Source organism: Chinchilla lanigera, unplaced genomic scaffold (genome assembly GCF_000276665.1).
Source record: "Chinchilla lanigera isolate Chin_1 unplaced genomic scaffold, ChiLan1.0 scaffold00009, whole genome shotgun sequence".
Lineage (NCBI taxonomy): Eukaryota > Metazoa > Chordata > Mammalia > Rodentia > Chinchillidae > Chinchilla > Chinchilla lanigera.
This window is the reverse complement of record NW_004955410.1, coordinates 8,509,357-8,524,126: the sequence shown is the minus strand read 5'-3', so window position 1 is coordinate 8,524,126 and position 14,770 is coordinate 8,509,357. Positions and strand designations below refer to the sequence as shown.

The 14,770-nt window shown below is 40.9% G+C and overlaps 1 protein-coding gene across 2 annotated transcripts in view; it reads left to right on the top strand.

Annotated features, from left to right (window-relative positions):
• Positions 1-14,770, top strand: part of Reln (reelin) — a 439,528-nt gene that overhangs the window by 339,840 nt on the left and 84,918 nt on the right. For both annotated transcript variants that reach the window (XM_005377236.2, XM_005377235.2), the window contains exons 28-31: positions 2,532-2,764; positions 11,197-11,354; positions 12,568-12,775; positions 14,173-14,249. In XM_005377236.2, coding sequence (XP_005377293.1) covers positions 2,532-2,764; positions 11,197-11,354; positions 12,568-12,775; positions 14,173-14,249 — 676 coding nt within the window. The remainder of the gene's footprint in view (positions 1-2,531; positions 2,765-11,196; positions 11,355-12,567; positions 12,776-14,172; positions 14,250-14,770) is intronic.

The following is a 14,770-nucleotide window of genomic DNA, read 5'->3' as shown; positions in this document are numbered from 1 at the left end:
AATAAAATTGAGTTCAAGGACTGTTATCTGATTGTGGTTTATTGAATTCTGTGCTTCTGAATGGTGCTATATACATTCTTTTTTTCAGCTTACTAGTAGTTTTGGACTCATGAATTATTTTATATTTTTACTATAAGATTTTCAAACAGTTCTCTTTAACTCAGTATATTTTTACTTCATTTAACATTGTTCTAATAGCTCATTGTCTTTCAGCACTGTGATATCAACATACATAGCAAGTATTTATTTTGACAAGCTCTTGTCTCAGAACCCTAATCAAAATTTTATTGTGTTTATAATAAAATCCCATTGGTGAATTCTGGGGTCGAAAGTAATGCAGTTTTAATGAGCTAGCACAACTACATGGTCCTCATATAACGGCAGGATGCAGATGCTAAATAATTTACAAATGGAATTATTAAAGAGATCAGATGTTTATAGGAAGCTCTTCAAATATAATTTCCACAGGTCTGTAAACAAGGAAGTTAGTCATAAATAATATGATTAGTAAAATGTTACCCTTGTTTGGGTTTTGACGCCAAAGTGTAATAAAAATTTATTTTTTGGTAACAAAAAAAATCAATAGCCAATACATTTCCAGAATACTATGCTGTTTCTCATCTGACACTTTTTCAATTCAGTTAGTCATGAAATCATGGTAATATAGGTATTAAATTCTACAAGATGATATGCAGAAGCTTAAAAAATCTAAGAAGTTGTTTTACACAAGTACTTAAAGGAAAAGTATGCATAGTGCTTGGAAAAAATCTCAGTTTTTGTACTATAAGCAGAAAGCTACTGATTTTTAGTTATTAGTTAATAATAGATATAATGTATGGATTATTCAGGAATTGATAAATAATGTATATTTGAAATCTGTATATGAGAACTATTGGTGTCATTTGTACAAAAATGCCCAGTACTGGTGCATATGTGTAACTATCCACCATGTGGGAAACACTAAGTTCTAGGGATGTAGAAAGAGAAAAGAGGGCCCTCATCCTCAAGATGCTCAGAAGCTAGAGATGAGCAAAAAGCAAATAGTCACAGCGCAGTCACAGGATGCTGTAGTCGAAGGGGGCTCTGGATGCTATGGTAGTGCCCTACATAGTACCCAACATGAGGCAGGTACTCAAAACACATTTGTCAGCAGATGGATGGATGAATGGATAGACGGATGGATGGATGGATAGATACATGGGTGAATGGATGAATGGGTGGATGGATAGATGGATGGATGGATGGATGGATGGATGGATGGATGGATGGATTGAAATTAAAAGCTTCTGAAGTTTTAACTAGCTGAAGGAAGAATGCAAGGGAAGGAATTCCAGACAGAAGTAACAAAGCATCCAAATACATGAAAATGAAAATGAGGTTGAGAAATTTGCAGACTCTGAGGAGTAGGGGAGGTGATCAGCCCAGAAGAGCTGTAAAGCTGATTTTGATTTGCATTGTATTTTATACTGAGTCACTTGGACACTACCCTAAGAGTGATGAGTTATGAAAGATTTTTAATCCACTGAATGCCAGAATCAGACTTGTATTTTAGAAGGATCATTCTGACAGCAATATGGGTGTTTACCTAACAGGAAGGGCAAGTGTTGTCACCAAGCACATTCACTCAGAAAATATTTATAAAGTCTGTGTGCTCCAGGCACTATTATAGGCTATGAAAAAATATATAAATATGGAACAGAAGGTGGAGGGTGATTATCATTTTATAAAGTGTTGTCAGCTTAACCTCACTGGTAAAATGTTATTTAAGCTACAACTAATAGAAAGTGAAGGAGGAAGTCTTTCAGCTTCCTAGGAAAGGTAACTCCAGGTGCAGGGAACAAGAAGTACCAGGGCTTTAAGGTGGGAATGTTCCTGAAATTGTTCTAGAAGCCACAAGGATGCCATTGTGATCACAGCAGAGAAAGGAAGTCAGTAGGACATGTAAAAAACAGAAGTAAGGGACAGACTTTGACTTCTGTTTTATTCAAAATCGCTAACAGATGACATGCTCCGACTCAGCTCTTAAAGAATCACTCTGGTGACTATTCTGGGAATAATGCGCTAGGGCTGCAACAGACACCAGCCACTGCCATGACCCAAGTAAGACATGACAGGAGTGTGTGATGGTGGAGGAAACAGGAAGTGAGGAGATCAAGGATGTAGAACTGTAATAAAAGCGAAAAGTATCCAGGGAAAGGCACGGTGTGGGTTAGAAAGATAAGTAGTCAGTCTGAGAAATGTTGAAGGGAACAATCAGCAGGTATTGGTGATCTACTGTGTGATAGAATGGACTCTAGGATGCTCTCATATTTCTAGGTCTACTCACAAATACAGGAAGAGAATGATTTGTTTCATGGAAGTGGATAATGGAAACTGGCTTGCTCTTGAGGAATTAGGGTTCCTACAGGCTGCTAAAGTGGCAGTGAACAAGAAGCAGTTATATAATCTATCCAGAGAGCAAGAGACACTTAATTTCCTACAGGATGTCTTGGAATCAACTCCCTGCGTAATTCTTTTCTCCCTTTTAACAGCTAAATGTAGGGTGTGCCAGCCAGTTCAGCAGTACAGCCCCAGTCCTCCTCCAGTACTCCCACGATGCTGGGATGTCCTGGTTTCTGGTGAAGGAAGGCTGTTTCCCAGCTTCTGCAGGCAAAGGCTGCGAAGGGAACGCCAGAGAACTGAGCGAGCCCACAGTGTATCACACCGGGGACTTTGAAGAATGGACAAGAATCACTATTGTTATTCCAAGGTCTCTTGCATCCAGGTAAGGTAATCTTTTGTTCTGTGCTACAGCTGCCATTTCTTGGGAATATTTACTTACCTCGATATCTTTATTTCAAGTATCTCAGTAACCTAAAAATATTTATGTAGTCTCACTGCTCCTTATCAAAATTATGATTCTTGAGGAAAATCCTGCTAGGAAAAAATTTCCAAAATAGGGGGGGACAGAGACAGGCAGAGAGAGAGAGAGAGAGAGAGAGAGAGAGAGAGAGAGAAAGATGCTTATACTTGTAAGACACATTTACTTATTCCCTCATTAATTCATTAAAAAACATTTACTGAGTACTTGCTGTGTCCAGGAGTGTTATGAGATCTAAGTATACAGCAGTAAGCTAAAAATATTAAAGGCTAGGAGAATTGTAAAGCATTATTATATGTACTTTTCACTATATATAGATTTTTAATCTCTATATATAGATTTTCACTATATATAGATTTTCACTGTATATAGGCTTTTAATCAATATACATGACCCCTTTAAATGACTATTAAAACAATAAGACAGTAGGGAAAAAGATTAAAAATGAATCAATGGAGGGATGAAATGAAAGGACCAAGAATTTGAAGTGAACCAGTTGTATTAATAGAGCAATAAATTTAACTCTTACCTTCCTGGCAGCTACAACAAGAGGGAAAAATATGGGATAATTTAGTTCACATTGTTGAGTAAAAAGAAAGCAAGCAAACACATTCTGGTGAGATACACTTTTTCCCAGGCTTAATATTCTAGAATACATGTGTAGCATCTTTGGATTAGATGAAGTAGGTAACACAAAGATCAATATTTTTAACTTCTGTCATTTTACAAAAGATAAAAAACATGCTTCAAAATTTTTCTAAATTCTTCAAGTAGACACTTTTTAATTGAACCCTGGAACACAACATTAATTGTGACTCAGTTAAGCCACTTGGGTTCAGAGCTAGATGATGTAAGTCTATTTGCACTGCTCCCTGGTGATGTAATCATGGCTGGGATATTCATTCGTGTCAATCAGCCGTACTTCCACCTTCCCTCCTTCCTGGAACAAGGAAGGATTACATTTCCCCGCACCCTTTAAAGTTTGGCATGGCATAATGTAATGCGAATAGACATGAAACACATGACGTTAAGATCCCGTGTGCACCTTGCCACGTTCCCTGCTTCATGGAAGTATGATTGCAGTGAATCCTCTATCAGCCTGGCCTCTGAGTATCTATGGTAAGCAGACTCCCTTGTTGTGTTGAACTACAAGATTGAAGTTGTTTGTTAACACATCATACTCTATTTCATCCTGACGGTATAATGGTAAAAGCTTAGCAAGCCACTTTATCTATAAAGTTTTAAGAGACCATTCTGTCTGTGACATCTTTCACATAATTGATCACCAAATTTACTATACACCATCAAGCTAGGTAAACTGGTTATGTTGTCTATCTCTATCATTACTTAGGCATTCATTCCTTCAAAAAATTTTGCAACAACGGTTGATAGATAAATTTCCAGGGTAGAAAAGGTACTTCTTTGGTCAAAGGTGTAAAAATTTCTGTTCTGGTCTGATAAACTTGAAGTGTAATTTTGAAATACCAGCTATTTCAAGAAATCGCTATTAAACTACTTCAGTGAATAGGTTCAAGTCAATTCCTTTGTCTTCATATGTCAGTGTTCTTTGTAGTTTATCAAAGAGAGACTCAAATGCTTTAGATATTTGATGTGTAGGTGGTAGAGTTAATGAGTCTATCACTTTTAATGAAACTTAAGAATTTCACTTACAGTTTTCTTTAGTTAGAATAAAGATCCACTACTGTATCAGAGAAATGCACAAACACAGATGCTTAACAAGGTTTAAATAAGGTAGTTCATGCCTTCTTATACAGTGGTCCAAAGATGGGCCATGCAGAGTTGACAGCTTAGCTCTGCCATTCTGAGCACATGACTTCCATCTTTGGAGCCAGGACTTTTATCTCTTAACCAGTGAGAAAAAGGAAATCAAGGATGCAGAGATGCATTTCTTTTTTAAAAAGTCAACCTGACTCTTGGTTTACATTCCTTAGCAGAGCCTATGATAATACTTGCATAGTTATCTCCTGCCGTGCAGCACACCTCTCCAAAGCTTAATGGCTTAAAACAATGGTGCATTATCTCGCAGGAGGCCTGGAGCTCCCTGGGTAGTTCTGCTCTCTCTCCTAGCCTGCATCTGGCAGCTGTGTTCAGTTGGCGAGCTGGCTTCGGGGCTCAGCTGCATCTTCTCAGTGTGGGCTTCCTCCCAGTATTTTTTACAGTTGAGTGGCTCCAGAATTCCAAAAGAACCAAGGTCTCTGGAGGCTTTATCTAGTGTGCCACATCTTACTGGTCAAAGCAAGTCACAAAAGTAGTCAATATTCAGAAAGTGGCGATGTAGACTCTTGTTTTGACAGGAAGTGCGTAAAAGTCATACTCCAGAGAGGCATATGTGGTACTGGGAGGGGGTGATTGTAGCAATGTAGTGTCATCTCTCCTGGCTGCAGTGACTCATGTCTCTCCTCTGCAAAAGGCATTGCTCTCCTCTGGACTCTCTAAAGTCTTAGACCAACAGCTTTAGTTATTCATCCCAATCTTATTACTTGTACCTGTGAAGACGAGTTATCTACCCTACCGATCCAACATAACACGGTGAGACAGTGACAGAATGGTCACTCACACAGACAATAAACGCCAACCACAAAGAAAGGGAGGAAGGCAGGAAAGTAGAAAGGGAGGAAGCCAGGAAGGGATGAAGGGGAAGCACACAGCAGCCACCAGCCCGTAAGGATTCTGAAAGCCACCCAGACGCTGGTTACTTGGTCTCCCTCCGCCTTGAGCAACATACAGTACAATGAAGCTTCCTTGAGGAAGGCAGTTCTCCCCAGCAGTGCATCTGTGACCCACTGTTCTTCTCAACTCTTGTTTCTACCTTCTAGGCTTCTCCCTCTGAGACATCTTTCCTTTTCCTTAAGAATGCATCTGTGTCTGCAGCCAGCCAGCGACCTCATTAGCATCCTGCCCATCTGGAACATTCTGTAACAGTGCAGCCTGTACCCTTCCTCCCCACACACACTGCCCTGACACCACGGCCCCACCACAGCCCTTCCAGATAGGTGTTCGTGAGGCACATCAAGAAGATGGTCTTTCTGCAGAGACTAGAATGTCAGGGGGCTCAAACACATCACAGTAAAAGCAGACAATACAGCCCGGAGCCAAGGACCAGAAATCTAGTTGTATTTTTCGAAAACTCAGTAATATATAACTGAATCTGCCACTCCAGTTTGTTTGGTGTTGGATGGAATAATCCAATTGGTAAAGCCACATATGAGAAATAAGAAAAGGTTGTCTTTAGCATCAAAAAGCGAGCCAATATTTTGAGACTCCAAATGTGTCAGTATTTTCTGAGACTTCAGCTTTTGGAAGCAGAAATCCTCTCCATTGCAACCCAGCTTCCTGCTTAATTTGGATACCAACCAGCTTGCTAATTGATGGCCTGTGTAATGAAAAGCCCTCTGCTAAAGAACAGTAAATGTTTCTACTTTATCACAAGTAAATGAGCTGTTGTTGTTCCTTTTGCAATATGTTGGGCTCAGCTATCTCCAAACGCAGTGTTCCAAAGCTGAGAACTCCAAGTGTTAAAATTGTTAAAACTTGGAGCTATTTTGCTATAAGGCAATATGCTTACAATAGTTACTAGAACACTGCTCTTTCGGAAATAATTCTGAGCTGGTTTTCTCAAAGGAGCTGTTTAGACTCATATTAATCTACATAGTTCTTGCTTACAGAGGAGAGCCATGAGCCGTGGTAAATACATGTTGGTACGTCTCTCCTGACTCTCGGGGGCATCCCCATCCAGATGGGAGGCAGCACAGCCTGCTCGAGGTTCCCAGTGCAGAATGCACAGGGCGGTATCTCTGGGCAGGGACAGAACACAGTTGTTTAGTATTCTGCTAAACGCCTCCACCACCAGCTGTCACCGTGCACACCTGCACAGGACAAGCTGGTGCGACATCGCAGCACCGTGTGGGTAGGAGGGTGGTTCCCTCATTCATGCAGCCCCTTCCCAGTAAGATGGGAATTGGGGAAGGGGACAAAGAAATACAGTGTTTAGTTCTTCTTGCCTGTCTGCGGTGTGCAAAACAAAAGGGAAGTTTTGATCCATGATTTCAATAGTCAAGCCACACCATGGCATGTCTCAAATAAAGTTATTTAAGATTAAACTCCATTTTTCTCCTACATCATCACTTCCTCTGCGTCACTTCCTGTCAAGTCAAAGACCTCCGTTATGTACTCTCCTGATTCTGTGTCCTTCTGAATGGTGGTCTTCAGGGTTGCATGTGTACCTTTGTTTGTGGAGGTGCTTGATAAGTGTCTTCTCACTCGCTCATGGGCGCTGGGTCTGGGTCTGCTTACACTAACCCCAGCCCTAGCACTGTGTCTGGCATGTCTCAGGTGCTAGCTACATGTCCTCTGAACATGGGGATGTTAAACCAGCAATAATAACCAGAGATAGGTGATTGACTACAATGAACACACCTCCCTTTTTAAAATATGTCTTCCGAAATAAATATAAGGCTGTTCAGCCAGAAATAATTGCTCTGTGTTCTGCTGTGCTGCCTTGAAAAAGCAAGACTAGCACGTTAATAATATCAATGGTGGCAAGGCTGTATCTCCTAGACTTTGAAAACAGAATCTAGGCATTCTTACTAGCTTAAGTGTGGCCTATTTATTTCTTCCTTCCTATGGATGTCTCTCTCTGACTTATTTTTAAAATGAATTCTTTACCAATTCTTCCCATGCTAGCAACCTTGAGGTTGGTAAATCACTTGTGTTCAATCCCAAGGTTGTCCCTGAGAAGAGAACAGAGTAGCAGCCGGCATCAGAAACCGGGCTCGTCTTGAAGAAATGGAAAGAAAGCAAAACACCCGTACACAGTGACCTGTGAAACCTTGGTTGATTTGCTTTCCATCTTCCTTCCAGCTAATAATCAATTAGCAAAGATTAAAAGGAGGGGAACAGAAACCGTCTCTTGCACTTTCACTCTGAGTTCCCATCCTCCCCCTAGAATTCCCATCTATGACTCACTATGTCCTGGACTCACCCAATTAACCAACATTTTTAACCAAACACTATTTAGGCTTTTTCTTCTTTACTTAAATGTGGATTTTTTTTTTTTTTTTAAATTTTGGTACTGGGAATCAAACTCAGGACTTTGTGCTTGCTAGGCAGGCGTTTATGCCACTGAGCTATATCCCCAGCCCAAATATGGATTTCTTAATACTGAGCTGCCGGAGGTCTTTTAGGTTCACAGAACACGTAAGGGCGCTCTGCTTTTTGGGTCTAGAGGAGCCTTAGGATCTGAAAACAGAGGTGCCAGCTTGCTCAGTGCAGAGCGCAAGCTCACACCTTTCTTATTATAATGAAAATTAGAGGGACTGGGGATTTAACTCAGCGGCACAGCACCTGCCTGGCAAGCTCAAGGTCATGAGTTCAATCCTCGGTACCGGAAAAAAAAAAAAGAAAAAGAAAATTACAGGACCGCAGGAGACAAGAGTGGTCAGAGGGTTTTGCTTGTCTTTCATTCACCAAAACTTCTACCAAAATTCTTCCCAAAGGCAGGGCTCTTCGGCCCTCTTAACGCTTCTGGCCCAGCTCTGAGCCTATCTTCCATGAATGCGCACTCCATGGAGCCAGGCCCTCGTGCTGCCTGAGTAGGAGCTCGGAGTGGGGGAAGCGGTTACCCTTCCTCTTCTACTGCTCTGCGTGGTGGAGAGTCGTTTCCCCCTGCTCAAGGTTCTGTTAGTGAGAAGAAGCAGCAAGTGCGACTTGTAATCCGCAAGGACATGTATCAGGGAATGGGTGTGCTTGCATCTCCTCTCTCAGAGGCAGGCTCTGTCTTTTGCCAGGAGGAGTGAGTGTTGGTAAATTCTGATGTCCATTAATTATTATATTTACTTGCTCTGAGGTAAGGGGTGGCTTCACAGGCTGAATAACATAATACCTCCTCTAGAAGGAATTTCTCCAAAATCCATGCCATGAAGACAACTACGTTTATTTATGTTCCTTCTGCTATGTTTTCAAAAATTCCTTTAATTTAATTCTCTTCTGCCTTTAAAAATAAGACCAATACATTTTGATTAAAACTCAAAGAAATGCTGTGGTAGGTTCACCTTCCTCTTCACACACTGAAACTAAAGCTGGCATTAGGAGGTGCTGAATCTGTTTTTAAAAAACTTTTAATCCTAATAATATTATTGATTGCAGTTTGTAAATTTTGCAACAGTGAATGAAGAAATAAAGCCAGAGTTATGGTTCAATGTTTCCAAATTTCTGAAGTTACTTGAAGAGCTAAAAGAAATGCATTCTGATACTGCCATGGTATTTTCACAATGACAGGAGAGGAGGAGACTTGTTTGTCTATAATTATTTTTTTTTGTATTTTCACAGTACTGGGGGATTGAATCCAGAGATGCTCTACCGCTCGGCTATATCCCACCTATTCATTGATTGATTGATTGATTGATTTATATTTCTTACTCATTTGTTTATTCATTCCCTCATTTATATTTTTTAGACAGAGTCTCCTAAATTGCCCCAGCTGGATTAAATTTGAAACCCTCCTGCCTCAACCTTCCTGAGTGCTGCAATTACAGCACCATATCCACTTTACAGTTATTTGTGATGTTCATCTTTAATCTTTAAGATTCTTTACCCTTGTTTACTAGAAGCTGGGATCACTCAAGTCTGTAAATATTGGCAGCAAAATAAATTGGAGTCTGGATACCTAATACATCTTCCTCCTTTGATTTTAGTAGAATTCAGAAGGAAAAAGTATTTCCCTGTTGTGAACCTGTGGATGAATCTGTATTTCCATATATTTGAATATATTTGAAAAGACTTGTGTTGAAAGGATAGAGAAGATCACCAAGCAGTGGGACAAGTATTAGCACGGTGGCCTCAAAACTGTGGTTCTGGGGGGTAGCACACTGGTGTCCAAGAGTGGTAAAGTCCTGGGCGGGGTCTCTCCTCTGTTCATTGGTTGCTGGAATGGATTGGCAACCTGCCTGATTATTCAGCGAACATCTTGGAGATTTAATGATGAGAGAGGAAGCCAATCATGGGTGTGCAGACCTGTAATCCCAGCACTCTGGGAGGCAGAGGCAGGAAGATCACAGGTTTGAGCCCAACAAAGGTGACTTAGTGAGGCTTTGTCACTAAATAAATAAATAAATGGCTGGTATGTAGCTCTTTGCAAATTTTCTGTTTGATCCCCAAGTGCCAAGAAGGAGAGAAAAGGCGAAAGAGAAACAAACAAACTAGGAAAGAAGAAAAGAAGGGAAGGAAAGAAAAAGGGAAAGAGGGAAGGAAGGAATGAAAGAAACAGGAATGAAGGGGAGAGAAGAAAGAGGGAGAGGAAGTCAACAGTCATCACTGCAAATTTAACTCTTTCCTCATGACAGTGGCCTAGCCAGAGTCCCCCATATGTCCGGTCTTAGTTGCTTTTCTTGTTCCTGAGACAAAATACTCAATGCTTAAAGTTAAGGGAGGAAAGGATCATTTTGCTCAGTTTGTAGAAGCTTCAGTCCAAAATCGGCTGGCTTCAAGGCAGGGTGGCATGGCAGAGGGGCATTGCAGAGGAGAAACAGTTTGTGGCAGGCAGAAGGTAGCAAAGCAAGCAAGGGATAAGACAAGCCTCTTTCTGTCCCTTACATTGTATCCAGGCTATGGGGATTAGGATGGTGCAAACCAATCAGTGGGCTGATTTAGTAATCACCCACCCTTAGTCCTAGCATTGCACTATGAATCAATCACATACTGATGACCCAGCCCCCTCTAAAAAAGCCCCACTATGACTACATGAGGCTTTGGGAAGGACATTAGACACAGCCGCAATATGTCCTAACAAAGAATGTTCTACCTGGCTGGGGATTTAGCTCAGCGGCAAAGCGCCTGCCTGGCAAACGCAAGGTCGTGAGTTCGGTTCCCGGTACCGGAGAAAAAAAAAAAAAAAAAAAAAAAAGAATATTCTACCTGATAATTTCAAAAGTTCCCTAATGGCCTCTTCTAGTATTCATTAAATTATTAAGATGAGAATATGGACTATTAAGTAAAAGAAATAATATCTTCCTGGTTAGTGTTGTCAACAGAAGGAAAACATGCAGTAAAAACCCATAATACACTTCTGGCCATCAAAAACCTTCTATTTAAAAAAAAAGTTAAGTCTTCTGTACCTGATATCCTCCTAGTATTGAAACATTTACATTGAAGAAGAAATCAAGGTTTGACAGACATCTTACAAAGGTTAAATGTGTGATCAAGCAGGCAGTAACATCCAGTTAAATATTAAATTTCAGGAGCTGCTTTGGAAGCTTTCTGTACACCAGGGTTTCGGTGGGAAATGTGATTTAAGGGACGCATGTGTTGTTTCCCAACAGCAAGACCCGATTCCGCTGGATCCAGGAGAGCAGCTCCCAGAAGAACGTGCCTCCCTTTGGCTTGGACGGCGTGTACATATCCGAGCCCTGTCCTAGCTACTGCAGCGGTCATGGGGACTGCATCTCGGGCGTGTGCTTCTGTGACTTGGGGTACACGGGTAAGGTGGAGGCACGGTTCTGACTGCTTGCATATAACATGTTCATCTGTCATTGCTGTATTTCATGCTCTTTCAGAGAAGTAGATTCTGAGTTTATTCCTCTCAAGCCTACAGATTGTAGGAATTTGCCATATGGGCACATGGAGACACTAAGCAAGTTCCTAGCTGTCTCAGGAAGAAAGCACGATAATATGAATTTCACTCCCCACAGGGGATAATGTGTTATTAACAGCAATCAGAACGAACATTGCTTGAAGTCGTGCTTCATGCCAGGCACTATAGTAAGTGCTTTCTATTTCATACCTTTTAATTCCGATAATCCTGTGCCGTGGTACTGTAAACCCTGCTTATACATGCAGTAAGTGAGGTGCAGAGAGGTTAATAACTCAGGTTACGCGGCAAGGAGTTGCTAGAGCTGAACTTCGACCCCTAACGTCATTCCCCAAAACCCAGACCCAAGCTCTTCACCACTTGCCTGCAGGGTCTCCCTGAGCTCTTTACACAGCTTTAAAAAAAGAAAAGAATACAATCATATATATTTAAAGTAAACGTTGCAGTTATAAAATAATAAACCCAAGAGTGCTGAAAGAGAGCTTTATGAGAGAATCATTCTCTGACCAGTCACCTTTAGAGGTTACTACAGCAAAAAGCAAAAGGGAGCTGAGATTAAAAGCTAAAATTGGAGAAAATATCATGAGCTTTAATTTTTTTTTTTTAAGTTTTCCCGGAGGCAACTTCCAAAGGCCCCTTCCCGGCCGGTCAGTGCTCCGCCCTGCATCTGCACGGAGCCAGAGACAGGTGCATGGCACCCGTGGGGACAGTGCTGCCACTTGTAGCTTTGAGAGGGGCATTTTTAAAATCTAGGACTGGCTCCCCCTGGTGGCGCTCTACTAGAAGGACCACGAATGAGCACATTGTCTTATGGACAAGATCTACTTTGCAGTTTACGCAAACCCTCTGAGCAACAAGAGCTGGGAAATTGCGTTGTTCTCAATGTCTCTTTTTATTAACTGAAAAAAATTAAAATTCCAGAGGCTGAGTGTCATCTTTGGTGATAATAATAACGGCTGTCTTCAGACAGACAATTGTGAGATTCGGATTTCCACACGGCCTCCTTCCCAGAACCCCTGTGGAAATTCTTCTTTTGCCCCTGTGTTGAATACACCTTTCACTGTTCAGAGATTCCAACCCAGCGTCTCTCCTTTGTCTGAAGCCGCCCAGGGAACCTGTGTGTCAAACACCCCCAACCACAATGAGATGTTCGACAGGTTTGAGGGGAAGCTCAGCCCGCTGTGGTACAAGATCACCGGCGGCGAGGTCGGTACAGGCTGCGGGACGCTTAACGACGGCAGATCTCTCTACTTCAATGGCCCTGGGAAAAGGGAAGCAAGGACTGTCCCCCTGGACACCAGGAATATCAGGTGAGCTGATAGTTGGCACACTTCTCCTTGAGCATAGAATTGACCACACCATGTGATCTAACCTAAAACACTCTGTTCTGTTACTGAGAGTTTACATAATAAAACTTCTATATGTAGTTCTGACCTGAAAATGAAACAGAACGTTAGCTCCATAATCAAATATGTGGTTCCTACAAAAATCATACCATAATTCATTTATTTATTTATTTATTTTTGGTGTTTTTGAGACAGGGTCTCGCTATACAATTCATGCTGGCCTTGAGCTCATTTTGTAGCCCAGGCTGGTCTCAAACTCACAAAGATCCTCCTGTCTCGGCCTCCTGAGTGCTGGTATTACAGGCGTGCACCACCATGCCCGGCAACCATAATTCATTAATCAGTTTAATCATCACCAAGGCCTGGATGCTTACTGTGCATTTACCTTGGTTTTCTCAAGTTCTTTGTTATTTTGAAAATTTGTTGATATTATTCTTAATGTATGCTGATGAAACAAAGATGTTTTCAACTTTAACTTCAGTGTCTAAAAATGATACATCTTCATTTATCTAAGTTTGTAGTCACTTATTTAAAACTACCAAGAAATGTTAAATATTTTAGATACCTACACTGACACCTACTGGTAAAATAAGCAACTGTTTGATTTTTAAGGTTAAATGAGATAGTAGCACATCTAAAATGAAACTGCTTTATTTTTTATCAATTAATTTCCTTGAGAACTGGAAGGAAGGAAATGGAAAAAAGTTTGAAATTTGCACACCTTATCCTCTCTAAAATCTGAAGTTGCCCTTTTATATTTTTTCTTTCCCTTTCCTTTAACATAATTTTCTCAAAGATATTTTTCAAGCAAATGGTTATCATGGATGGAGACATAATTTCATTACACTAAGAGACACATAGAGTCTAGATCAAAAATAGACATATGGTTATCTGGCTCTAAACAAACAGCAGTCAACTTTATAGTGTGAGTTTTTTATCTTGAATTTCCAGTGATGGAATTATCTGGATTTAAGAAATTTCCCATTAAATTACACCAGAAGTGAGATTAAATTGTTTTATCTTTTTCATATTATTATACAGAATAAAATTTAGGGACATTATTAACTTTTCCTAAATGGTTACAGCATTACCTTACTATAATCTATATACTTTCTGCCTGTCCTATGATGTCTAGTTTAAAAGTAGTGCTTAAGAATTATGGGGGGCTGGGGATTTAGCTCAGTGGCACAGCGCCTGCCCGGCAAGCGCAAGGTCATGTGTTTGATCCCCAGTACGGGAAATAAATAAATAAATAAAAGAATTGTAGGGGGAGAGGTTTCTATATTTTACAAAACATAAAGGATTAAAGGTCTTCCAGATTCACTTATCTGTAAGTAAACTGAAATTTTCCCCCCTCCCAGGCTCGTTCAGTTTTATATTCAAATTGGAAGCAGAACTTCAGGTATTACCTGCATCAAGCCGAGGGCTAGAAATGAAGGTAAGCTGAGCTATGTCCATAGCAGGTGCAGTTACTGTTGGCAGATTCGTCCTTTTTCCTCCCATACGCTGACCTGGGTTCTGCAAATTCATCCTTTCCCTTGAATTGGTCCTTCTCTTTCCTCATCCTTCATATAGAAAAGGAGGTTGCATGAGGCCAAGATCTCTAACCTTTCTCACCCAGATTGTGAAGTCTGAAAAATGCCACCACCTCCCTGGGTAGGCAGGATAAGAAGGCTTTGTTTCAGGGAACTCTGTGACTTTCTACAGGAAAAGGAAAATGACAATAGCAGAGACTTTGGCATTCTGTGTGAAGCTAAAACTTTCAGGGCGCTATTGAATGCACATCAAATCCTACTTCTGCTCCCAAGCATGTGGGCGGGACCACAGTCCTTTGGTAGGAGGGACCCTTTCTTAGTAAAATAAGTGTCAACTCTACTAAGCACCTGTGACATGGGAGGCACTGTGTCCAAGTGTTCCACTTTCATCTCCATGGCATCCCTTTGTCATAGGTACTGTTTA